Here is a 26,224-nt window from a genome sequence, read left to right on the forward strand (position 1 = left end):
CTTGATAAGTTGAAAATATGTATGCAGTTACTATGAATTTTTTTGTTTTAAAAAATATTTATTACATGGGTTTCCAGAATGAGTCATATGTAATGACAGTTGTAATGAGCAGAGACAATGCAATCAGTGAAATCCACTGGTCCTTCAAATTTCTCCAGAAAAGGAATCCTGCAGAGAGAAGACAACATTTTTGTTCTTAGCAGTGTCTAAGCCTTTCATAAGGACATTAAAGCAGCCAAATTCACTTTCTAATTACATTCAGAGATGTTTAATTTAACCACTTTATGGATATTAAAAATCTTCAAAACACATGGACTTATCTTCTAATTTATGAAATTTAAAAATAGATTTAAGCATTTATAGTAATAACACATATAATAATAAATAATAATACACAATTGCAAAAAGCATTTTTTTGTTTTAAGAACAAAATTTCTTAAAATTCCAGGGAAAAATGGAATTTTAGTTACTTTGCTATACAATTTGAAAAACAAATATATAATAATATACTTGAGGGAAATAATTGAAATGGAACTAAACCCATATTACTGAGATTTCAGAAAGTTTACAGATGAAAACTAGAAGGAATTTAAACAACTAGGCAGAAAAGATTAAAATGGCTAATTTGGAAATAACATTTCTTTACTGAAGCAGCTTACTGAAATATGAATCTTGGAAATGATAAAGATTTCAACTGATAAACTTTTAAGTTTCCTTTTAAATGCAAAGAATGAAATATTAATTTCTGTGGTGCCATAGGAATGATTGAAAGGTCAAGATTGTGCATAGAAAAAAAAAGAAATATAAAGTTGGATTATTTGACCAGGGATAAATTATTTCTTTGATATTTCTGGTAAACTCCAAATAGATTTTTTTCCTGAACCACAGCTGAAAAAAATATTTTTGGATTGTGTATATGTTACAATTAGACTATGAGGAAAAGAATTTTTTTATTTGTAATTTTAAAAAAGGGTGAAAAGTTAGCATATTAGTTTATGCTTGGTGTGATGAAGTTAGAAGTCGTTTTATTATTGCCTTTTTTTCTTCTACTTTTATTCTTTCTCCTTTTTTCTGCACTTTTCATTTTGTTTTAGTTTATCTTAGTTTTTACTATTTTTATTAAACACTTCAATTAATTACAATAAAAATCTTGATTACAAATTTAGACAGCTGTTGACATAACTGCCAAGCATAGATGCAAATATAAGTGGTTATAACAGCTGTTGACATAATTGCCAACCATAGATGCAAATATAAGTGGATGTAACAACTGAGTTGATTCTTGATATTAGAATTGTTTTTCAATGACCGATTATAAAAAAGGCAACAATATAAATGAGTGTCTGCATGAGTTAATAAGCTAATTTTTGAGAAAAAATAATAGCTAGCAATGGAAAGGTTATTTACGGTCAGTTGGTTAGGTCAATTGAGAAGAGCGTAGGCCATTAGATCAGTGAAAGGAAAAGATAGCATGCCAGTATCTACTGACTGAAATAAATACTGAGAAACTGAATTTATGGTTTGCCCTATCACATGAACAGTGTGTGAGATACAGGGATTTAGTCATGGAATGCTGACTTGCTGGTTACATCAGATACAGATGCTGTTGTGCAGAAATAATTGGCTCCATGCTTGAAATAAGACACTGACATAAATTTACATCCTGTGGAGGTACAGTGTCATAAGTAATGCTGATACCACTAGCATCGTTTGGGAGATTTGTCCAAAGCTAAATATAGCTTGTTTATGTTTTGATGAAGATTTATGAAATAAAAACCAAACAATTTTAAAACTTTATTAACAATTAAGAATTAACAATATTGCAATATTCTATATAACAATATATAGAAGCAAGAACATTTAATTTTATTTAATTATATTATCCAGAAACCATGAATTGGGTAGTAGAAATTTGTTATCCATTATTGTTTCCACCAGATGAAAGTAGATAAAAACCATCTTATAGTGATTTACTTTGTGGCAACCAGCTTTTTCATATAGCAATATTCAAATCCTTTCCTGTTTTCTAGAACCTTAACAACTTCTACCTGTCTGGCTATAGCCAATAAAAAATATTAACTCTTTTTATGTTTGAAGGTGCCTTTTAGATTGTAATAAATCACAGACTTGCGTGGGGGCACAGGGGACCATGCAACTGTACAGCTGGCTGACTCCATCAGAAGCTGTCCCGTTTTTGAAATTTTTGATAATGTTTTGAAATTTTATAATGTTATGTAGTTTTAAACATTTTTAATCTTACATTGATTTTAATATTTTAATGTTAATTTATGTTGTTTATATATTGATTGCATTGTACACACCCAGAGCACCTATCTGAGGGAGATTTCATGGAGCTCATTTGTATCTCTACTTCCATGTATCATTTTCCAGACTCTCTTAGCCCTATTCACCTTGTTCTTCTTTTAGATTTCCAAACTACATTGCAGTATGTTATCACTCTTCACTTTGATTCATTCAAACCTGTTTTCCCTCAGTTCTCAGATTTTCTTCTCCAATTAATCTGAACTACCAACATGGCATAACTGCTTTCATCCAAAGAGCCTGATAATTTCAATACATACCAAATATTCCCTGATAAACAGGACTAAATTTATTTTCATTTGAAAAATGAAATCGTCAGCAAGATCTGTCAGATGCCTCACTCTTGGATGAATCAATTTTTCAGCAGGTATTCAAAGTCTTCCATTACAATAATCTGCCCTCTACAAAAATTGGTGAGTTGATTTAGAAAGCCATTGCTTAGAATATTTTTTTTAATATTGATAAAGAATTAGGCTTTCATTTACACATTTGTTTAAATGCAATAAGTCTATTTATTCAAAGAAGTCTGCCAGTTGTTAAATTGTTTAATTTTAGAGCAAGAGAATGACTAAGCCAAAATTCCCAACCCCCCCAGAAGAAAAAAACTAAATACAAATTAAAAGTAATATTTCAAAAGATTTTAATAGTTTTCAGTAAAACATACTTTGAAAATAATGATGCAAAATAATCATGAAATAATTAATAATTAAATGTTCTTTGTCATATTAACAGTAACAGACTATTCATAGATAAAATTTAACAAGTAAACAAATGTTCTTTAAAATGTTAATAGTAACATAGACTGTTCATAGATACAATTTAACAAATAAACACTTTGCCAGAAAATTACTAGTAAGCATGATTACTACTACTTTAACAGCAGCTAAGCTAATGTTACTTTTTGTCCTGGTTTGAAAATTGCTCCACTGGATTCTTTTCTCTTTGGATTTTGAAAATTTTCATAACTTGAAAAAGAATGAAAAGAAAAGAAAGAAAACAGGAGCATATTAGTACGAAGAATATGCTGTATGAAGTAAATGGTTCAGGTTAAACCCAGTCCAAGGTTATTTTTAATTAATTGCTGTTGCATTTTGAAAGTCACAGAAATGTTTCTACTGTTTTTTTCCAGCTTCTATTGAGAAATCCAGAGTAGATAAAAATATTTCATTATAATTAATATTAAAAAATAAATAGTAAAAATATAACATAAAATAATAATCAAAATTATTGTACGTTACAAAGAAAAGGGCTGATACTTTAAAAAATATCTGAGCTGAAGCTAGAATATTATACAAGTCACCTCGATTTAGGACTGGAGTTCTGGCAGATTTCCCTAGGACTACCTATGACCCAGGCTTAAAATTCTGACAGCCCCTGTAGTCACTTTACCATATTTTGGGTACTTGGCAACTGGCCTGCATTTGAGGACTACCTTTATGGTTGAAATATAACTGTCTGTCATCGCTAAATAGCAACTGTGAATGAAGGGAACCAAAGCCCTCCTCACAGGAATAGCAGAGCAGAGTCTGGCTCCAAGTATTTCTATGGTTTTACTGATCATCCCAGCTTGAAAGAGGATTCAAAAGAGTCCAGAACTGAAGAAGACAAACTGCTCATATGAAACCATTAATATTTAAGAGAACATCTGAGCAGTGTTTGCCTCTCATATGAGTTCTGAATTTACTCAGAATATCAATCAGAATATTCCAGCACTCAGAGTCACTATTATATAGGCACTAAGCAACAGTACATGCTGATTAATAAGGCACAATTGCTCAGTGACAATATGAAGAATGAGAGTTACAGCTGAATAGTATGCTCTGATTTTTTTTTATGCACATAAAGAATTATTAAGATGACTCTGGACAGTGAGCAAAACTTAATTTTAAGTTTAATTTTAACCCTGGGAATGAAGAAAGAAATGCAAACCAGCTCTTCCTTAATTCTCTTTGGCTTTCAAAATTGTGTTACTATAACCTACATCAATAAAGAACAGAGCATTTCCTGTGGAGATTATTCCCTCACCTGGCATACCTCAAAGGGATGACAGTATAGTACAGGAAGATAATCAGCAAACCCACTTGATGGGTTTTCCAGGATTTCAGTATAATTGAAATCCTAACATGGTCAATTGCAAGGAATGTCTTAATGGAGTGGCTAGATATCCAATCACTGATCTGGAGACAGTGCAATTTAATTTCTGACATAGAAAGGGGCTGTCATATATGACCGTATACTGTATATTCATATATTGGATATCTTGGTAGGTAATAAAGGATCATTAATATCCTACATTAAGATACAGTAAGCCTATCAATCAAGAAACAAAACTGCAGCACAACTGACAATCTTCCAATTCCATGGATGGTTTCTGTCATATCCAATCCTAAAGTACCTATCAGTGCCCTGGAAAGCAAAACCAACAGATTTAAGCACTGGAGAATAAACGGCAGCAGCACAGAAGAAAATGGAAGAAAACAGTTTTCGAGATAGCTTAATTGAATAGCTGATGAAGGTGGAGTAGGTTGTAGTATCAACATAAACAATTATTGGTTGTCTGGGAAGTTTTCAAGTAATAGGAAGTGATCACAAAGTTATTAGTATCAACTGGTTAGAGGAAAATAGGACTATCGGGGCAAATACCCACTGGGATGGTGCCATCTTGAAGATCAAAGTCAATGTTATGCATCCATTGAAGCAACAATATTTTACAGATGCAGTATAGCAATGGCCTAGAGAGATTCTGACATTAACTTTCTGAGTCACAAATAATTAGCTCAAGGCGAAGAGAACTGGCTAGAGCAGTGGTGGCGAACCTATGGCACGGCTGCCAGAGGCGGCACTCGGAGCCCTCTCTGTGGATACACGTGCCGTTGCCCCAGCCTTGCTTCTCCCCGCGACCCCCTCCTCACCAGCAGCCCCCCTGGAGGAGAGTTGTCCCCGAGCATGGCTCACACGGAACAGCGCAGCCAAGGACATTGCAGCCAGGCAGCATAGACAAGACTCTGCCCTCACCCCCCATCGTGCACAGTTGATGCTGCAGGGCAGGGTCACAGGGTGTAGCTGCCAAGGCACTGCTGGGTTGCCTGGGTGATCTGCGGTGGGTCCTGGAGGCAATGAGTGGCCCTGCAGGCAGGTGGGGTAGGGCGGGGTGGGCAGGTCGGGGCCAGTTTTTGGGCACTCGGTCTCTAAAAGGTTTGCCATTACTGGGCTAGAGCAATGATGATAAAATGTTAAGATTCATTTATGGGCTATTTAGTAAAATGAAGATAGCCAGATAGCAGAAGATGCAAACTGCAGAAATCAAGTGCAGAGCTACAGGATAGTTGATATCCAGCTTGGTCCAGTTCTTGGGATATGATAACACTACTAGTCAAATACTTGAAAGGCTGTCACCAGAACAAAGCCAAGTCCTGCTCTCTGTCCCTCTCTCCCCAAGAGTACAGAAATAATATATTTAAGTTATAGGAAAGTAGATTTAAACTGAATCTTGGGAGGAAAAAAAAACTTTTTAACAACAGTCCAAAATGTGGATTGGTAAAAGACTTACATCCACTGGATTTAGTCGGACCACAGATAGGGAAATAGATAGTCGTATTTCCTGGATGCTTCAACTGGATTCCTGTACTAAGCAGGGAACTAGACCTCGTGGCTTTAATGGACTTTTCAGTTCTATAGTTTCTAGTTTCACAAAACCAGAATATTCACAGCTCAGATATCTGTAGGATCCTTTTCTTAATAGCAATAGCATTGATAGGGGTGCATGGGCATCTTTAATCTAACTTTCAAATTCTGGATTTCAATTTTGGAGGTAGATTTAAAATCTTGATTACTTATCTATATTGTATTTGTATGTTAAATCTAATATAAATACTTAAAAACTAAGTGAATAATACCAATCTCATTCAAATTAATGGCCAAGGATTTATTGTACTTTACTATCATTGAGATCCAAAATTTTAAGAGCAATGGAGTGAAATTATTATATGTTCCACCAATAATTATGAAAACATTCTTAAGGATGGAATTTGCTGAAACTTAACTAGATAATATCAACTTAGTTAGATCCACTGACAGTGCTACAAAATCAGAAACATGAGCCAAACAAGTATTCTTGGTATTGGAAAAACAAAGCTTTGCAAATGAACAATAGTCAATAAGGTATAAAATACAGCTGGAATGTCTGTTCATTATTAATTCAGTGCCGCTAGAGCACTTTCTACTCCACTTCTGAGGCCCTAAGCAAAACAGATGAAAGACAAAGTCCACATGTAATTAAAACACACACACACACACACACACACACATCCCAAGGGCAAAAAGAAAGAATGCAAGTTGTAGAATAAAGCCAAAAATGACTGAACGTACAAATAACAAATGTTAAGAAAGGAAACGGCCTTCATAGTTCTGCTATTCTGAGAGTGGAAGAGAATACAATGGGAACATTTTTTGAATGTCTATACAAGAGAAATTGATAGGAAGATTGTCCCCTTGCCTAGATTCTCTGAAACATTCTAGTCAAACCTTGCACAAAACACTGAATCTATATATATTGTATAATAAACAGTGATCATAATCTGTGCCACCATGAAATCAATTTTACAGGATGAAAAGCTATACAAGAGTTGGTGTCTGTCCTTGCATGTATGTGTACAAATATATGCATATTTTTCTGTGAATTTTAAGATCCTTAAATATGTTTCTGATCTTTCTGAAATAGAGTAAATTAATCAGTTTTTCAGAGTTTTTACAGACAACATTAAAAAGAATAATTCATATGTTCCTCAGATACTTACAGCTCAGCAAACTTATTCCAGTCTTCTTGACTAATGGATGGCTTTGTACTTTCAAGAGCAGCCATCAGATGAATCTGAGTAATATTTAAAGTTCTCTTGGTTACTGATGACATGCAAGTAGCACCTTCCTCCTGGAAAACAAATTAAGGATAAATATTTTAATGTATTAAAAATTTTAAATTTAAATATTTAAAAAAAACTAAATTTTTAATTCGCCTGATAATGACAACTGAGCTTGAAGATTCTACCAAACATGGTTTTAAGACAGATTATATTTTCCAAATGTTATAGTCAAATCCAGGTTTATACTAGAGACAGCAAGTTGCTAAACATTTTATCCTGAGCTACCATAATGATAATAAAAGTGACACTGAATAATCTTGTAGTGATTCAAGTAGCACTACAGTCAAGGCACTTGTAGCCAAACTATGCTTTCCTTTTAATTTTAGCATTTATTTAAGAAGTGCCCCACCTTTAAAAATGTATTTTTCCATTATCAGCACCATTTCACTGATGCAGTCACTCCCATTTTCAGTGCAATATAGGTAATTATACTTGAATTTTATAGAGCTACAGAAAAAAATAACATTCTTGCCTAACTATGGAGATGAGCATGTTAGAAATATTATATTTGGGAGGTTGGCTAGGAACTGAAAATACATAGTAAAAGAACCAGTCTCATCATTATATAGAGCAGGGGTGTCAAACTCAATTTCATTGAGAGCCGCATCAGCATTGCGGTTGCCCTCAGGGGGTGTGTGTGGCTAGGGTGGGTGCGACCTACTGGGTGGGCGTGGATGGAGTGGGTGTGGCCTAAGGGTGGGCATGGCCAGCTCTACATCATTCGCATCAAGGGTGCCTGTGGGAGCCTGGGACAGATCTGGCAGAAGGGGGTGGGACTGGGGCAAGTGCCAAGGCATGGTCCATTTTTTCATTTCTCACAAAGGATGATACCTCCCCAGCATGCACCCAGGGGGTAGGGCCGACGCGGGAGGGACTGGTTCCTCTCTGTTTCCAGATGGTCTTGTGGAGCTAAGACTGAATGTGTTTCAGCATAGATGGCCACCACAAAATTGTACATTGGCTCCCAGCTGGCCTGGGCCAGGGCCAAGGTAGCGGGGGCCGTTCCCTCACTGTTTTCAGGATGGCTTCGCAAGCCACATGAAACCACTTCGCGGGCCGCATCCGGCCCCCGGGCCTTGTGTTTGACATGTCTGATATAGAGTAAGGCATTTATTTCTGGTAGATATTCAGAGACAAGTGGTACTCCAACTGGTAGCTGAATCTTACTTTAAAAAGGCAATCAGGTTGGATATTTTTGAAAGGAAGTGGGAAATGTGTATTTTATTCTTTGTCTTAGGCTGAAAAATATCTTGGATTATTAGCCCAGATAAGGGTTAAATGTTGAAAAATAGTCAATGAATAGTTGTTCTTTGAATATCTGTGCACTTTTGTTATCTTAGCTCTTAACTGAGAACCAATTTAAAAACTAGGACAGATGGACAACGTGGACTAAAGTAAAGTTGTGAGACCAGGTGAAATGGGCAGCTGAGGTGGGATTACTCAATACTCCCTCTGAACATTTCTGAGAATTCTATATGATGGCCTGATGTGACAGGATATTTGTTGACAAACCTCACAGTTATGAAATAACTCCTGTGCAATAGCCAGCTTATCCATCTTATCAAATTAGGGTTGACAACTCTAGCTGAACAGCAATCATGGAGAAAATATATGCTTGTGATACATTTGCACATGTATATGTATATATGCCTGCCAAGAGCTACTTTTAACTCTCTTCCCCAAAAGAAGGGTGAATACAAAAAAAATAATTAAAATTAAAAAGAAATTCTTTGAGTAAACCCTGATTCTTTGTGACTTCATAAATAGTCCATGTTATTTCCTTGGCAACAATGAAATAACATGGAATATTTGTGAAGTTACCAGTATCCGTTTCAGTTATTAACCTGATACGATCTTGCATAGCTGTCAGTTTCAGCTAGGTGATGTCAATTAATTACAAATATTAATTTTCTGTCCTCATTGTCATACAACCATACAAATACACACATATTTCTCTTTCTCATTTCAGCAGAGACAAAGAAAAGGAAGAAAGCTGTATTGAGATAGGATATATAGAAAGATGTTGTACTGGGAAGAGAAAGGGAAGTAGAGAAGAAAAACAAAGGAACAAATAATTTGATCCAGAAGGAAAGAAAAAATTAAAGCCACATTAAAAGGCAGACAATTCCTCTTCCCTCACTTCAAAGACATTCCAATTCTTATTTGGTCAATACACTACACTAATTTGAATCTTTATGAGTAACAAATGCTCAGTCTTAAATGCTTGTTTTAATGTCTGAATTAAGATAACATGTTTATAAACTGAAGCTGTGAAAACATAGTTTAGGCCATGGTTTTACTGTAATTACAGACTCAAAGATAGTAACACCATAAATAAAAATATTTCTATGAGAAGAAAATTATAGTTTTTCACATACTCCGTTCATGCTTTTGTAGTTAGCTTTGATGGCATTGATTTCTGCCCTGAGTTGTTCTATCTGTTCCTGATTAAATTCTTGGAAACCTTCCTGTAAAGTAGTTCTTAAGGTTGAAGGTTGAGAAGATACTAAATCCTTCAGAGTTAGGCTGGTTAATTCATAGTTTATGGAGTTTGATCCTGAAAAACACTGAGAACTCTATGGAGAGAAGAAGGGGAAAGTTATACATTAAAAACAGTTAGCCCTGTCATTTAAGTTATTAATATCTCAATAAAAGTTTTACCATAATGAATATTCAGTAAGACAAGCTTTTGGAAATGTTTTATCCAACTACTCATTTTTAAGCAAAATAATTAAAATATGAATATGTGATTTATATTTATATAAATATATTATATTTATATTCTTTTGCAGGAAATAGTTAAGCAAAAAAATGTAAATCTTAAATGTTCTAGTGCCTAAATGTTCTGTTTTCCAAAAGAGAACTCCGTTCTTCTCCCAGAGTGTACTAATCTGACCATTCTGAGGTTAGGGTTGTCTCATTCCAGGATGAGTCTTCTAGAAGAGATTTTCAATGTTTTGATGTGGTTTGGCACTACAATACCAAAGATCACCTCCTATTACAGAAAAAGTAATGAAGGAAAAGAGTAGGGTCAGCTGAATTTGCAAATTGCAGGGTAGGAAACAGAGGAGCATTCTGAGACTGGATAATTTGATCATATTCAGAAATATCAGAGAGTGCATTAGGACAAAAAGAATAGGAAAAACAGTGAAAGACAAGAAGAAACAACTCACTTTCTTAATTTCTCACCACTTTGCTCAAAGCATAAAGCAACTGTAGTTGGTCAAACAGAACAACTTATTTATTTTATCTATGAAAAGATATAAAAGAGCTGGATAGAACTATGTGATGGCTAGAAAAGATTGTTGATCAAGATTTTAAATTTACTTAAAAGTCTATAATGAAAGTTATTTGTATTAGTACTATCTATGCACTTAAAGGTGCTAATATAATCAATGGGGATCATAATATCACATTGTCTTACTAGTTTGGATAACTAGTATTGTATACATAGTGATATCCATATTTTTAATCACAGTTTTTGTATAGTTTTTTTATTTTCATTGTATAGCACAAACATCTAGGAAAAGACCAATCCTAATTGTATTTCAGCAGCCCCTAACCTTTCTGGTTCTGTGGACAGGCCATGGTAGTGGGGGGGAGGGATGGTTTCATGTGCATGCCTGCTGCTTATGCAAATGGAGCACTGCATGCTCGTCTGCTGCTTCAGCGGCCCGGTTCCCAGCAGACCGGAGCCCGGGAATTGGAGACCCCTGTTGCATTTGATATACTGTATGTTCTTTATCTGAATTACTGTTCTATGTTACAGCATTTTTCAATCAACAATTCAGGGAAACAGATTCAATGCGGAGCTTTCTTTTTTAAAATGAAATAGAAGCTGAGGAGGAAAAGTGCAAATACAAAAAGGTCTACTGATTTTTAAAATATGCAACTTTTTGGTCCCAACAATGCAAAGTGTTGAGTGGAATACAAAATTTTTTGAACAAGTACTGATCCAGAGAAGCAAACTCAAATTTCCTTCTGTTGATTTTATACACATGGAATTATTTTTATTTATTTTATCACTCCAAAAAAAGGAAACCTGAATTTTATTTGGATAAATTAAATATCCCTTCCAAATCAATTGTATGATTTTTAAATCAATGGGAAAACAAGCAATTAAGCAAAGTGCAAAAGTTACCATTTCGGAAGTAGTTCCATTGCCAAGTTCAGATTCATAGGAACTGCCAAAGTAAAGGCGATAGATGTTAGACCTTGGATCCTCAGGAAGCAAGTCACACAGCTCAAGGGAAGTTAATGATTGTTCCAAGCCTCCTTCTCCATCTCTGGCAGAATCATCTGACCCACTACTTTGGTTTAAGAAAACCATTGAAGATAGACTAAGATCACTATCTGAGCTGGAACCTGTCTCCTGAGGAGAAAATAAATAAAATCAGAATCTCCTAGAACAGTGGTTCTCAACCTGTGGGTCGGGACCCCATTTGGGGTCGAATGACCATTTCACGAGGGTCGCCAAACAACGCAGTCCGCCATTTTTTCCCCCTTTTCCTTAGCTGTGCTACTCCCTTTTATTCTATTGGCTTTTGAAAGCCAATAGAATAGACTCTCTTGAATAGAGTCTAAATCTATTGGCTTTCAAAAGCCAATAGGAATTGTCCAGGCTGTCTCTGCCCTGCTGAGCTCACCAAAAGTCCCATTCTGCAAACGGTGCTGCACCAGTTGAGTAGTCCTCAACTTACGACCGGTTAAATAGTCCTCGACTTACGTCCGGTTGGGGGTCGCGGCATTAAAAAGGTTGAGAACCACTGTCCTAGAACATATGATCTCCTCCCTAAGAAACAATGGTCTCCTCCTTCCCTTCTAGGCTTTGGACTAGGTCGGGGGTCTTCAATCTTGGCCCTATTATGACTTGTGGAATTCTGGGAGTTGAAGTCCACAAGTCATAAAAGGGCCCAATTTGAAGATCCCTGGACTAGGTGATAAAATCATTCATTCATTCATTCATTCATTCATTCATTCATTCCATTTATATAGCCACCCATCTTATACTGTACTAAACACAGGGCAGCTCACAATCAAAAAGTAAATCAATATCAATGATAAAACATAAAAACCACATGAATACCATAACATTAAATACAAATGCTCATGTTTGAGCATTTTACATTTTCCTCTTTGCTGGTATGATTTGTGTTATTGCTGTTTCAGTTTCAATTGCTAATTCTATTTTAACAATCTTACAAATTGCCTTCAAAATCTTATGATCAAATCACAGATAAAAGGTATATCAAACAGAAATATCTGACTATATCAATGGGTCTTCTTAATTAGCATGAACTAGGTTTTAATTAGAAAAAAAAATCAAATGTTCAGCACTTGTTGATTTTATATGAAAACCTTTGCAAGTATTGTAAGAAAACACCTGCCTTGGATTAAAATATTTTCCATAAATTTAGAAAAATGAAAATATAAACATTTATGAATTTATTTATAATATGCAAACAGAGTAAAGATAATTGGTGAATTTTCAAATACTGAATAAAACTAGGTGTCTGTTTATTGCAGAGCAATAAGGATTGATAAATTAGCAGAAAAGCACGCTTAGAGATTTAATAGTGAACAATTCTGCTCTTTATTCTATATCCTGTACTAAATAATACTGCTCAGAATTTTAGCGCCAAATAGTAAATAATATTTCCCAAACAAATTATGTTATTTTTAATTATGTTTAACCTCCTCTTTAAAAAAGAATATTAAGTTGTTGGACTAAAGACTGACCAAACTATATGGAGATCACGTACACAAACAGTTTGACATTGGATAAACGTCTAGAGCTATAAACAATTTGGAATAAAATAAGTATATTAATGTACTGTATATATTAATTTTTATATGTTAGAAAGCAATTCTATGCCAGATTTGAATATCATTCAGCATAACAATTGTAAATAGCTATCAATAGTCTGGAAGTTGATTCATGGCAACTGAACTTTTTTTCTTGTTGGTTTCTTTGCTTATCTAAGTAGCTTCTTCAGTCTGAGCCACTTGCTCAGACTGAAGAAGCTACTTGAATAAGCAGCAAAACATTTCAAAGCAACAAGAAAATAAATGTTCAATAGGTAAGCTGGCAAGATGTATACTGTATTTGTATATTTATTTGAAGTGACTAAGAAAGAAAATATTAAAATCAAGAAATCCCATTATTAAATAAAGCTAAAACAGAAATACACATCAGTAAAAAAGCATTATATTCACCATATAATATGTAATCAACAGTATATATACCATATGGGATCCAAACTCCAAACCTCCATCTGCCATCTTGCCTGTTTTGAGCTCCTTGTAGACACTACTGTATGTGGTCAGTCCCAGAAAGGAGGGAAAATATCTCAATCAGGGAATACAATCACATTGCATTGTCACTGAAATGTTTTATGTTTTGCTGCTGTGCAATAAATTCTTCAACTCTACTGCCAGCATATTTTCAGTGCTTTAAGCGGTGGAACAATATTCAGTACAAAAATAGTTATGAGTGAGGCTTTTAAATCGTTGGAATTTTCATAGAAATTTGTATGAAATTTGTGTTTCAAAGCCAATGTTTACGATACTCACCTTGAGTTCATAACTATTTTACAGTGCAGGGAAATCAAAATAATATTTTGGAAATATTAAAAATGCAAAATGTTCTTAACATTTAAAGTACGTTTTAAATGTTCTGGCTCCTATATATTTGAGATTTTCCCAACCATTGCCTCATTTTAGAAATTATAAACCAAAGGCTAAGGAATTTTTTAATATTTCAATATACTTACATGGGGCAAAGCTGAGTTCACGTTAGCATGCACTGCTTCTAATTGGGCATTGTATAATAAAGCTTTTAAATCTGCCCCAGTGAAATGCTCAGTTTTTGCTGCCAAATACTGAAAATCCACATCATGCGCCAAAGGAAGAGAATGACTCAGAGCTTTTAAAATCTCATATCGGGAAGCCTTTAGAAAATTAGAAGAAACTTTGTTATTAAAAGAAAGGATTCTTATCCTTAGAAATACTTGTCAACTACTAGGAAAAGGGACTTTGCTGTAGCATACAGAAAGATGCAGGAAATAAATGACTTATTCTGTAGCGTAAAAACATTTCCATTTTTTTTTTCTCAACTGAAAGCTTACCTAGATCTAAATAAGAATGATTAATCTTTAACTTAAAATTCTGACAAGATATAACATTCTTTCTTATGACTACATCCCCAATATTACTTACAGAAACAAAATGTTTAGTGAGTGAAATTAAACTTTGTGTCTCTACTTAGAAACATATATGCTACTGCAGCTTCTCCATTTATGTCAATATTGTCCTGTGATGCACTGTATTAAAGATGATATGTAAGAATATTTATACAGTACTGTATTTTAAAAACACACTTTTGGATAAAAGAACACAGCATGGCCTATCCAGAGCCTAACCCAATTGAAAAGATCTGGTATAAATCTGGAAATCAAAATGTTTCAATTAGTTTATCAAATGTTAAGAGTATGGTGTTGTGACAGTGACACATTTTAGGAATAATTTAAATGAATTCATAAGATTTTGGAGAACATGGAAATTTTCAGTTAAAATATTTAATACTAAGGCTTAATTTTTGAACACTATTTAAAACTATTAGTATCTACAAAGCCTGAGCCATTGGGTTATAATGACCTGGTTGCGTGCTTGACATCTGAGATGGTAATACAATCAGTAGACTTGGAGGTCATAATTATGTAATAACTAGTCTGATTTTATGCATACAACAGGTTAAGACAGGGGTCTTCAAACTTGGTCCAGCACGCTGGCTGAGGAATTCTGGGAGTTGAAGTCCACAAGTCATAAAAGGGCCAAGTTTGAAGACCCCTGGGTTAAGAGAAGAGCATACTATCACTGATTTCATGAAATACTAGTGATTGTTAGGAAATATATTTCATTCTGCCTTTTTATTTTACAGAGGAAAACAAGCTTTCCTTAATGTAACATCTGGCATAGTATTTTATTTCTTTACCTGATCAGGAGGCGGACAGTATAGACACTTATCCAATCGACCAGGTCTCAAAAGAGCAGGATCAATCAAATCAGGACGACTAGTGGCTGCTAATATATAAACTCCTAAAATCAAATGAAGAATATTTTTAGTAAAAATCTGCCAACTTTGTGAAAGTATCAGACATGAAAATGTAATAATTACATTTTAATTTTATTTTAATTATACTTTATCTACTTAATTATATATATTAACTGGTATATCTAATTTCTGATATGCTATACTTTCATACTCTACCTATTTTGTATGAACAATTAGTTATGGCTATTCCTCTGAGAGTTGATCAAACTAATCAGATTCTGATAGAGGTTTATTTTCCACCGTACAATCACATCATCCAAATTAATAGTGGCTGGGATTGCTTTGAATCTATGTATTAAGTTTGCTTTGAATCTATGTATTAAGTGGGTAAGAATCCCTCAGAAGAAATGGAGTAGCCTTCATAGTCAATAAAAGAATAGGAAAAGCAATACTGGGATACAATCCCCAAAATGACAGAATGATCTCAATTCGAATCCAAGGCAAACCATTCAATATCACAATAATCCAAATCGATGCCCCAACCACTGGTGCTGAAGAGGATGAAATTGACCGGTTCTATGAAGCCCTACAGCACCTTATAGAATTAACACCAAAAAATGATGTCCTTATCATCATGGGGGATTGGAATGCTAAGGTAGGAAGCCAAAAGATAACCGGAATAACAGGCAAGTTTGGCCTTGGAGTACAAAATGAAGCAGGGCACAGGCTAATAGAATTTTGTCAAGAGAATACGATGGTCATAACAAACACTCTTTTCCAACAACCCAAGAGACGGCTCTACACATGGACATCACCAGACGGTCAACACAGAAATCAGATTGATTATGTGCTCTGCAGCCAAAGATGGAGAAGCTCTATACAGTCAGTAAAAACAAGACCAGAAGCTGACTGTAGCTCAGATCAAGAGCTTCTCTTTGCAAAATTTAGGCTTAAATTGAAAAAAGTAGGGAAAAGCACTAGGCCACTCAGGTATGAACTAAATCATATTCCTAATGAATATACAGTAGAGGTGACAAATAGATTTAAGGAATTAGATCTGATAGACAGAGTGCCTGAAGAACTATGGATGGAAGTTCGCAACATTGTACAAGAGGTAGCAACTAAAACCATCCCAAAGAAAAAGAAATGCAAGAAAGCAAAATGGCTGTCTGAGGAAGCTTTGCAAATAGCTGAGGAAAAAAAGCGAAAGGCAAAGGAGAAAGAGAAAGATACACCCAATTGAATGCAGAATTCCAGAGAGTAGCTAGAAGAGATAAGAATGCCTTCTTAAATGAACAGTGCAAAGAAATAGAAGAAAACAACAGAATAGGGAGGACCAGAGATCTCTTCAAGAAAATTGGAGATATGAAGGGAACGTTTCATGCAAAGATGGGCATGATAAAGGACCAAAATGGCAGAGACCTAACAGAGGCAGAAGAGATTAAGAAGAGATGGCAAAACTACACAGAAGAACTATACAAGAATGAGCTTAACATCCCAGATAACCACAATGAGATGGTCACTGACCTCGAACCAGACATCCTAGAATGTGAAGTGAAATGGGCCTTAGAAAATCTGAGCAACAACAAAGCTAGTGGAGGTGACAGTATTCCAGCTGAGCTATTCAAAATCTTAAAAGACGATGCAGTAAAAGTGCTACACTCAATTTGCCAGCAAATTTGGAAAACTCAACAGTGGCCACAGGATTGGAAAAGGTCAGTTTACATTCCAATTCCAAAGAAAGGCAATGCCAAAGAATGTTCAAACTATCGCACCATTGCACTCATTTCACATGCTAGTAAAGTTATGCTTAAAATCCTACAAGCTAGACTCCAGCAGTATGTGGATCGAGAACTACCAGAAGTACAGGCAGGATTTCGAAGAGGCAGAGGAACTAGAGATCAAATTGCCAACATACGCTGGATCATGGAGAAAGCTAGGGAATTCCAGAAACACATCTACTTCTGCTTCATTGACTATGCTAAAGCCTTTGATTGTGTGGATCACAACAAATTGTGGCAAGTTCTTAAAGAGATGGGAATACCAGACCATCTTATTTGTCTCTTGAGAAACCTATATGCGGGTCAAGAAGCAACAGTGAGAACTGGACACGGAACCACTGATTGGTTCAAAATTGGAAAAGGAGTCCGGCAAGGCTGTATACTGTCGCCCTGCCTATTTAACTTATATGCAGAGCACATCATGAGAAAGGCAGGGCTAGATGAATCAAAAGTTGGAATTAAGATTGCCGGGAGAAATATCAACAACCTAAGATATGCAGATGATACCACTCTAATGGCAGAAAGTGAAGAGGAACTAAAGAGCCTCTTGATGCGGGTGAAGAAGGAGAGTGCAAAAGTTGGCTTGAAACTCAACATTAAGAAAACCAAAATCATGGCATCCGGCCCTCTCAATTCCTGGCAAATAGATGGGGAAGAAATGGAGGTAGTGACAGATTTTATTTTTCTGGGCTCCAAGATCACCTCAGATGGGGACTGCAGCCAAGAAATTAAAAGACGCTTGCTCCTGGGGAGGAAAGCTATGGCAAATCTAGACAGCATACTAAAAAGCAGAGACATCACCCTGCCAACAAAAGTGCGTATAGTCCAGGCCATGGTTTTCCCAGTTGCAATGTATGGCTGTGAAAGTTGGACCATAAGAAAGGCTGAGCGCAAAAGAATTGAGGCCTTTGAACTATGGTGCTGGAGAAGACTCCTGCGAGTCCCTTGGACTGCAAGGCGTTCAAACCGGTCAGTCCTAGAAGAGATCAACCCCGACTGCTCTTTAGAAGGCCAGATCCTGAAGTTGAAACTCAAATACTTTGGCCACCTAATGAGAAGGAAGGACTCACTGGAGAAGGGCCTAATGCTGGGAAAGATTGAGGGCAATAGAAGAAGGGGACGACAGAGAATGAGGTGGCTGGATGGAGTCACTGAAACAGTAGGTGTGAACTTAAATGGACTCCAGAAGATGGTAGAGGACAGGAAGACCTGGAGGAACATTGTCCATGGGGTCGCGATGGGTCGGACACAACTTCGCAATTAACAACAACAACAACAACAATAATTAAGTTTCATCTCCCAATTTCCAAATTTAGTAGTAGTAATTGCGAGTGACTTTAGGATAAGGCTGAGGAATAGGGACAGATTTGTTTTTTATAATACTATGTCATTTTATGCTTTTCTTAAATTCAAGAGAGCGCTTGGAATTGCAAAACCTTGGCACAGCTACAAGGGACTGGAGACTTTTTTAAATTTAAAGTTATTAAATGAATCTATTTACTGTATTTCTATCTACAGTATATCTCATTGCAGCAAACCCCATGTTCAGGCTTGATGAATCTCTACCTGACAGGCCTGATTTCACCTTTTCAGGTTAAAAAAATTAATCTCTCAGGAATCTCTTGGAATAACAATAGCCCACAAACCCACATTCATACTCAGACAGGAACCTATAAAGATCAAAGACAGAACACGGAAGGAAGTCATTGGCCACGCCAAAATCTGTCAGGCATGCAAGTTTATCGAAGCCTGGCATTCTACCAATGGGACTATCAACAAATACATTGACTAGAACCAGCATACGAACTAATAAGGAAGTGGACTACCCAAATCACTAATCAATGATAGAACTGACTGCCCCTCACCAGCTGAATTTTAAACCTCACAGCAACCAGTCAGAAATCACAAGATCAGAATGAGTCTTGTGATTCAACCAGTCTTGTGATTCAATCAGTCACCCATTCACAAGGCCAACGGACCAGCCAGGACCAATATAAACGAACAAGATTCTTCACTCAAAACCCCACTGAAAATGTTACCTAGCAGATAGACTAAACTTATGTATGAAAGCTGCAGTTATGTTATTCAAATGCCTATTATATGCAAAACTAGGGCTGAAAACTCACAACCCCAGTTGTCAATTATTTGAACTACTCTTATGATTATGAGATTTATGCTCTTCCTTTTTGCAATTAAATTCTCAGAAGGTTGCAAAAATTTTTATCAATAACCATGGTTTCTAGAAACTATCTAGTGCACCTTCAAATTACTGTTTCAGGATTTTTAACAATGTAATGTTATTGTTGTATTTACTATATTTAATTTGCTTTTACGATTGGTCTGGGACAATACATACATACCTTTTAAACCTTCTACACCATCTAACTGAGTCAGCAGTTGATTAACAACTCGGTCAGTTACACCAGTGTTATCGTGACCTCTTCGAGGAGCAAGAGAATCAAATTCATCAAAGAAAAGTATGCATGGCTTGGCTGCTTCAGCTCTGCAATATAAATACACTTCAGACTGGAGAAACAAAATATCATTGGCTAAAAGTGAAAATGTGAAATTAGCAAATCCTGATACAGGTAGTCTTCAACTTATGATCGCAATTGAGCCCAAAATTTCCATTGCTAAGCAAGACAATTGTTAAGTGAGCTTTGCCCCATTTTACGATATTTCTTAAGTGAAAGTGTTAAGTGAGTCACTTCAGTTGTTAAGTTAATAACATGGTTGTAAAGTGAATCTGGTTTCCCCTTGACTTTGCTTGTCAGGTCGTAAAAGGTGATCACATAATCCTGGGACACTGCAATTATTACAAAAATATGCCAATTGTCAAACTTTTGAATTTTGACCATGGTTGTAAGTGTAAAAAACAGTCATAAGTCATTTTTTTAGTGACATAACTTAGAGCAGTGATGGCGAACCTTTTAGAGACTGAGTGCCCAAAAACTGGCCCCACCCCCTGCCCTGACCCGCCCCTTCCCGTCCCCCACCCCACCTGCCCGCAGGGCCACTCACCGCCTCCAGGGTCCACTGCAGATCGCCATGGCAGCCCAGCAACGCCATGGCAGCCATGCCCTCTGCCCACGCCCCACAGCATCAACTGTGCGGGATGGGGCATGAGGGCAGAGTCTAGTCTACGTTGCCTGGCTGCCATGTCCTTGGTGACTCTCCTCCAAGGGGGCTGCTGGTGAGGAGGGGGTCATGGGGGAAGGCAAGGCTGGGGCAACGGCACGTGTGCCCACAGAGAGGGCTCCAAGTGCCACCGTAGGCACGCATGCCATAGGTTCGCTACCACTGACTTAGACTATAATTAAACAAATGGCTGTAAGTCAAGGGCTAGCTGTGTTTCATCTCTTTCATAGCCCTCTTGCCCTATCTTTCTCACTTCACCCTTTAGCAAATAATCATAAAAAAATCGGGAAACAACACCATGATTCTGAATCCAACCTGTTAAATATATCACGAACTGCCTGTTCACTTGCTCCAATGTATTTGCTGAGCAGTTCTGGCCCCTGCAAAAAACAAAATGGTAAATGTTCCAAAAACCTAAGTTATTATAGTACAAATGAAAAGCAATTGCACTAGTAAGTGATTTTAAATATATTTAAAATATTTCTAACACACTTTTCTACTATAATGTTCAAACATCAAGGATTCATACTTCTCAAAGATGACAAAAGAGGAACAAATAAGAATAAGGATTCTTTTGAGTCATAAATATAACAATAATGCAGTACTTTTAAATTTTGAACTACTGGGATAGGTTAAAATTACTGAGAAAAATCAATATATAAAAGATAAATTATATAGAAATATTTTATACAATTAGGCAATAGATCTACATTAAAATAGATGTTACTCTCAATATTCTGCTGAGTTTTGCTAGCATGATTATAGAAAATTGCCTGTACAATTTCCTTGCATTGATTGACTGATGATTATGGGACATCACATCACTGTCAACTCTTAGCGACCACATGGATAGATAATGTACATGATAATCTGTCCATAATCTATTTTTTCAGATATTTAAATGATGCACCCATTGGCACCTAACTGAGTCCATCCAATTTGCTGCTAGTCATCCTCTTCTTCTCTTTCCTTTCTTGGCATTACAGCCATTTCCAGAAAGTCTTTGCATGTTCTTTTTAAGGTAGGATAATTTGAGCTTAGTCATTTGTGTCTTTAGTGAGAACTCTGGGTTGATTTGTTCCTAATAATAATAATAACAATAATAATAATAAGTTGGAAGATACCTTGTAGGTCATCGAGTCCAACCCCCTGCTCAGGCAGGAACCCTACACCATTTCAGACAAATGGTTGTCCAATCTCTTCTTAAAAACTACCAGTGTTGGAGCATTCACCGCTTCTGGAGGCAGGTTGTTCCATTGGTTAATTGTTCTAACTGTCAGGAAGTTTCTCCTTAGTTCTAAGTTGCTTCTCTCCATGATCAGTTTCCATCCGTTGCTTCTCGTCCTGCCTTCAGGCGCCTTGGAAAGTAGCTTGACTCCCTCTTCTTTGTAGCAGCCCCTGAGATATTGGAACACTGCTATCATGTCCTCCCTCGTCCTTCTCTTCATTAAACTAGACATACCCAATTCCAGCAACCGTTCCTTGTATGTTTTAGCCTCCAGTCCCCTAATCATCTTTGTTGCTCTTCTCTGTACTCTTTCTAGAGTCTCAGCATCTTTTTTACATCGTGGTGACCAAAACTGGATGCAGTATTCCAAGTGTGGCCTTACCAAGGCATTGTAAAGTGGTATTAATACTTCACGTGATCTTGATTCTTTCCCTCTGTTAATGCAGCCCAGCACTGTGTTGGCTTTTTTGGCAGCTGCAGCACACTGCTGGCTCATATTTAAGTGACTGTCTACTAGGACTCTCTTAATCCATCACTGTGTTTTCTTGGCTCTCCACACTATCATTTGAAGTCAAAACCATCAATACTCTTTCTACACTTCTTCAAATCCAACTTTCACTTATGTAGAGTGTCACAAGGCTTCCATGACTCATACAGCATCACAGTCTGGTTTGGAAGCATCCCTGCTTCAGACAGGAAGGCGGTGTAGAGAGTGATGAAGATGGCTGAAAAGATCATTGGCAGTTCCCTCCCACCCAGGACACAGCACATAAGCGTTGCTTGAGCAGGGTCTGCAAGATTGTCTGGGACACCACACATTCTCTTCACGACCTGTTTTCCTTGTTACCTTCTGGGAGGAGGCTCCATGGTATCCGAAGCAGAACATCCAGATTCAGTCACAGTTTTGTTCCATACAGTATTAACCTTGTGAACTCTCAAGCTTCCTCCTTCCTTTATGTATTCAAGATGGACAGTGATTAATATTTATATGTTACTTATATATAAGGGTGTAGTCTATACATATGTTGTATATAGTATGTTTAAATGTGTGTTATGTATGTGTACACTTCGAGAGCAAGCAACTAAATTTCATTTTTAATGTGTGCCATTGTGCCCACAGTAAAAAAAATGATAATAAGGGTTATCCATCCATCCATCTGTCTATCTACACATCACAGTATTTAAATATCTTTTTCAAGGCCTTCATGGTTGCTCTGCATGAAGCAACGCCAGAGGTGATCACCTAGATAGCTGAACTGGACATCTGGTTATGAGGCCATTGCTACACCCCCATAGAGGTTTTACTTATACAATAACTATGTGGACTGTGTATATAGGTTTAACTTCTATTCCCATCATGGATTAAATAAATAAATAACCAGAATTTTCATTGCTAAGCAATGTGGTTGTAAAGGATGACTTCATCACTTAGTGCTGTTGTTAACTGAATCTCTCAGCTGCTAGGTAAGGCAACTTTTTGCGAACTTCCTACAACTTAAGTCTGGGGAAGCATGCAGGGAACAAGCATGTAAATGCCTGCTTCTAGATTGGGGATGGAGTGAGAAGGGTACGAGTAAGTGTATAAGAGGAGCCATGTGGATTGGGGAGGGTGTGTGAAGGTCTGAGGGCTGTGTGAGAGGTGCTGTATAAATTGGAAAGGGCATATGAGAGATACAGCATGATATGAGGAGGGTGCACAAAGATGTGAATGAGCTACTGCATAGTTGGGGAGCGAGGAGTGTGTAAGAGGTACCACGCAGTTGTATGGTTGTGGTGAGAGGTGTATAAGTGGCACTGCACAGGTTGGGAGGCTGAGTGAAAGATGCTATGCAGATCAGAGAGGGTGTAAGAAAGTGAGAAGTCCATGACAGGTGCTGTGTGGTTTGGGAATGGTGCATAGAGGTAAGGGGGTACATGAATGGCTGGCATGGCACAAGCACAGAGGACTGAGGAAGTGTGCACAAGTGGGAGGACTTGCCCCAACGATTTGTGATCTTCTCTGCCCTTCCCTTTCTACTGACTTTTTGAGGAAGCTGGCAGGGAAGGTTACAAGTGGCAATCACATGATTTTGACTACTTGGCCACCTGGCTTAAGTCCAAACAAGTTATCATAAAGCCAAATTGTGATAATGTAACCATGGGGTCGCTGGGACAACCACAATTCTGAAGACCAATTGCAACAACTATTTATTCAGCAACACCATAACTCTGAATGGTTGCTGACTGAATGGTTATAGGTTGAGGATACCTATGTTTTTGGCTATCAGGGAAGTGTTGTCACAATAGCACAGATTATTGATGTTTCTTCTTTTAGTTTTAAAACCATAGCTATTTTCTTACAATCGACCTTCACTTAATGTATATTTAACACATAGGTTGAATAAATAAGGAGAACGTGTACAGCTTTGTCGCACTCCTTTGTCAACCTGGAGCCAGTTTGTTTCACCATGGTCTATCTGTAGTGGGGCTTCCCGACCTGAACATAAGTCCTTCACAAGGAGAATACATGTTCTGAGATGCCCATTTTTCTCAGCACATTCCGCATTTTAATTCCAAATTCAAACTAAAATAATAAAATACAATAAAATAAAATACAATAAATACATCCTGTGACAATATCTGTAACCCCATCAAACAGCCACACATTTGCCTATCCCAGGTACTTGGGAAGGATTTGATGGGCAGACAAAAATGCCAAATTCACTCTGAACATGTGGCTGATTGTGGACAGACCATAATAAAAATAATAATAATTAATAATTAAAAAATAATAAATTAAAAAGAAAACAAAACGAACAAAAAATCCTCGAAGGACTGATAAAATGAACTACTGTGTCTTTTTCTGCCACCAATTTTCTGTATTTCTAGCTTGACATGATTGCAATCAAAGGCCTTTCTATAATCAATGTAATGTACCTTAATTGTATACACAGATGGTTGCAAAACAGATTCAAAATTGCATCCTACAGATTTTAAAAAACGGCTTTAGTTACTTGACAAATATTACGTATTTTACTTGGAAACCAATCAATTACATCTTAGTACTTTCAGGAATTACATAAAACTTCAATTTATTACCTTGATACTGATGAAATTCATTCCACTTTCTTGGGCAACAACACCTGCTAATAAAGTTTTTCCTGTTCCTGGAGCTCCATATAATAAGATTCCTGTTCTTTGCCGTATGGGCAGATTAGAAAATAATTCTGGATACTGAAAATAGAAATATCAGAAATATTACCTGCTTTTAAAAGTACAAAAACTCTGCTTAACATTCATTTGACTCTTGTTGTGTTTCTGTGTGTTGTTAGAATATTTCCTAATTATCAATAGAATTTGCATAACAATCTCCACAAGTAACAATTCTGGAAAAAATGAAGCTTCTTTTAAACAACTAGAACTCTTATTTAATTATATTTCTTTCAAACATAACAAAAATGTTTTTGCTTTCCATTGAGGATAAATATTTTTGCATTTACTTCAATGTGATTTAATGTGCATTATAAACTAGCCCAATAATTACCAGTTATTTATGCAACTTATACATACCCATGCCCTTTTTTGGTTATGAAACAGATGTTTCTTAAGTTAGACATTTCAGAAATCTTTCTCATTCTTCACATACAAAATAGAATGATAAAGAAATTGTCTTGGATTACAAAAACACAGATACAGAAATACCTTTGCAGGTAACTGGATGGTATCTCTAAGTATTTGCTGTATTTCTTTAAGACCACCAATTTTATCCCAGCCCAAATTCTGAGGTTTATGGAGGTTAATGTTTCTCAAAGATATTGGGGTGAAACCTTGTATAGCTTTTTGGAAATCTAAAGTTGATAGAACCAAATCTATTAAAACAGAGAAGAACATGTATTACATTAGAATATTAAGCCACATACAAAGTATTTCTGAATATCTCATACCATGAAGTTTTTAACTAGTTTAATGGCTTATCCTAGAGATTTCGAAATTGTGGATTGTGATCACCTAAACGATTGCAAGCAAATTTGGATAGAGTCACAATTCCATCTGAACATGAACAGCCTTGACTGAGCTGTTGGCACTGGATAGAGCTATGAATGGGATACCAATACTGGAATTTTCTTTCAATAGCTCTTGCATTTGAAGCCATGTCAGAGCAAAGCCAACAGTTTCCTTTATTGAGGTTCAGACAACTTTATTTATTATGTTGGATGATTAATGCTCTACAAAATTTAAGAACCCCTTCCTTACCCTACAATTTATCTGCAAGATGTAAATGACTATAATTGTAAAGAGGGACTGCTCCAGCAGTTCAGGCAAAGGATATCATAACGTTCCATTTGTGAAACGATCCAATATCTTTGTATTTATGCCTTCAATAAGCATATGAATGCAATCTTACATTATTTTAATTCTTAAGCTTGCCAAGAAAAATGTAGGGACTTGTCCAGACAGTCTCCAAAAATCAGACACAATTGAATAAAAGAAAGAAAAACCCTCTTTCTTTTTATTTTCTACATTTAATGGCTTTGCATTAAAAAATCCTTTAAATGTTTTAAAGTATATTAGAATAAAACCACACAACATATACCTTCTCTTTTACAAGTTCTCCTCCTAAGAATACATGAATGGACAGCACGATCAATTAACACTGTAAAATCTCGAGCTACAAATCCTTCTGTTTCTTTTGCAATCTGATGGAGATCAAGATCACAGAATCTCTCTAAACTGAAATCAAATTTGTTTTTTATTATGGACTCAAGCATTTCATATCTTTGCCCCTGAAAAAAAAACAGCAATT

At 36.3% G+C, this 26,224-nt stretch overlaps 1 protein-coding gene across 3 annotated transcripts in view; it reads right to left on the reverse strand.

Moving 5' to 3' along the window:
- Positions 1-2,945: 2,945 nt before the first annotated feature.
- PEX1 (peroxisomal biogenesis factor 1) overlaps positions 2,946-26,224 on the reverse strand; it is a 44,978-nt gene continuing 21,699 nt past the window's right edge. For 2 of the 3 annotated variants that reach the window (XM_039357687.1, XM_039357686.1), the window contains 11 exons: positions 26,015-26,204; positions 25,123-25,289; positions 24,520-24,654; positions 20,529-20,593; positions 19,436-19,578; positions 15,235-15,338; positions 14,015-14,191; positions 11,383-11,613; positions 9,620-9,817; positions 7,119-7,249; positions 2,946-3,287 (listed from right to left, as the gene is read on the reverse strand). In XM_039357687.1, the coding sequence (XP_039213621.1) occupies positions 3,206-3,287; positions 7,119-7,249; positions 9,620-9,817; positions 11,383-11,613; positions 14,015-14,191; positions 15,235-15,338; positions 19,436-19,578; positions 20,529-20,593; positions 24,520-24,654; positions 25,123-25,289; positions 26,015-26,204 (1,623 nt within the window). In that variant the 3' untranslated portion in view covers positions 2,946-3,205. Of the gene's footprint in view, positions 3,288-7,118; positions 7,250-9,619; positions 9,818-11,382; positions 11,614-13,487; positions 13,555-14,014; positions 14,192-15,234; positions 15,339-19,435; positions 19,579-20,528; positions 20,594-24,519; positions 24,655-25,122; positions 25,290-26,014; positions 26,205-26,224 lie in introns of those variants that run through there. The other variant, XR_005558464.1, reaches the window with a different exon arrangement.

The sequence above is a fragment of the Crotalus tigris genome, unplaced genomic scaffold (assembly GCF_016545835.1).
Source record: "Crotalus tigris isolate CLP2741 ecotype Arizona unplaced genomic scaffold, ASM1654583v1 scf7180000018940.2059657, whole genome shotgun sequence".
NCBI classification, from domain to species: Eukaryota; Metazoa; Chordata; class Lepidosauria; order Squamata; family Viperidae; genus Crotalus; species Crotalus tigris.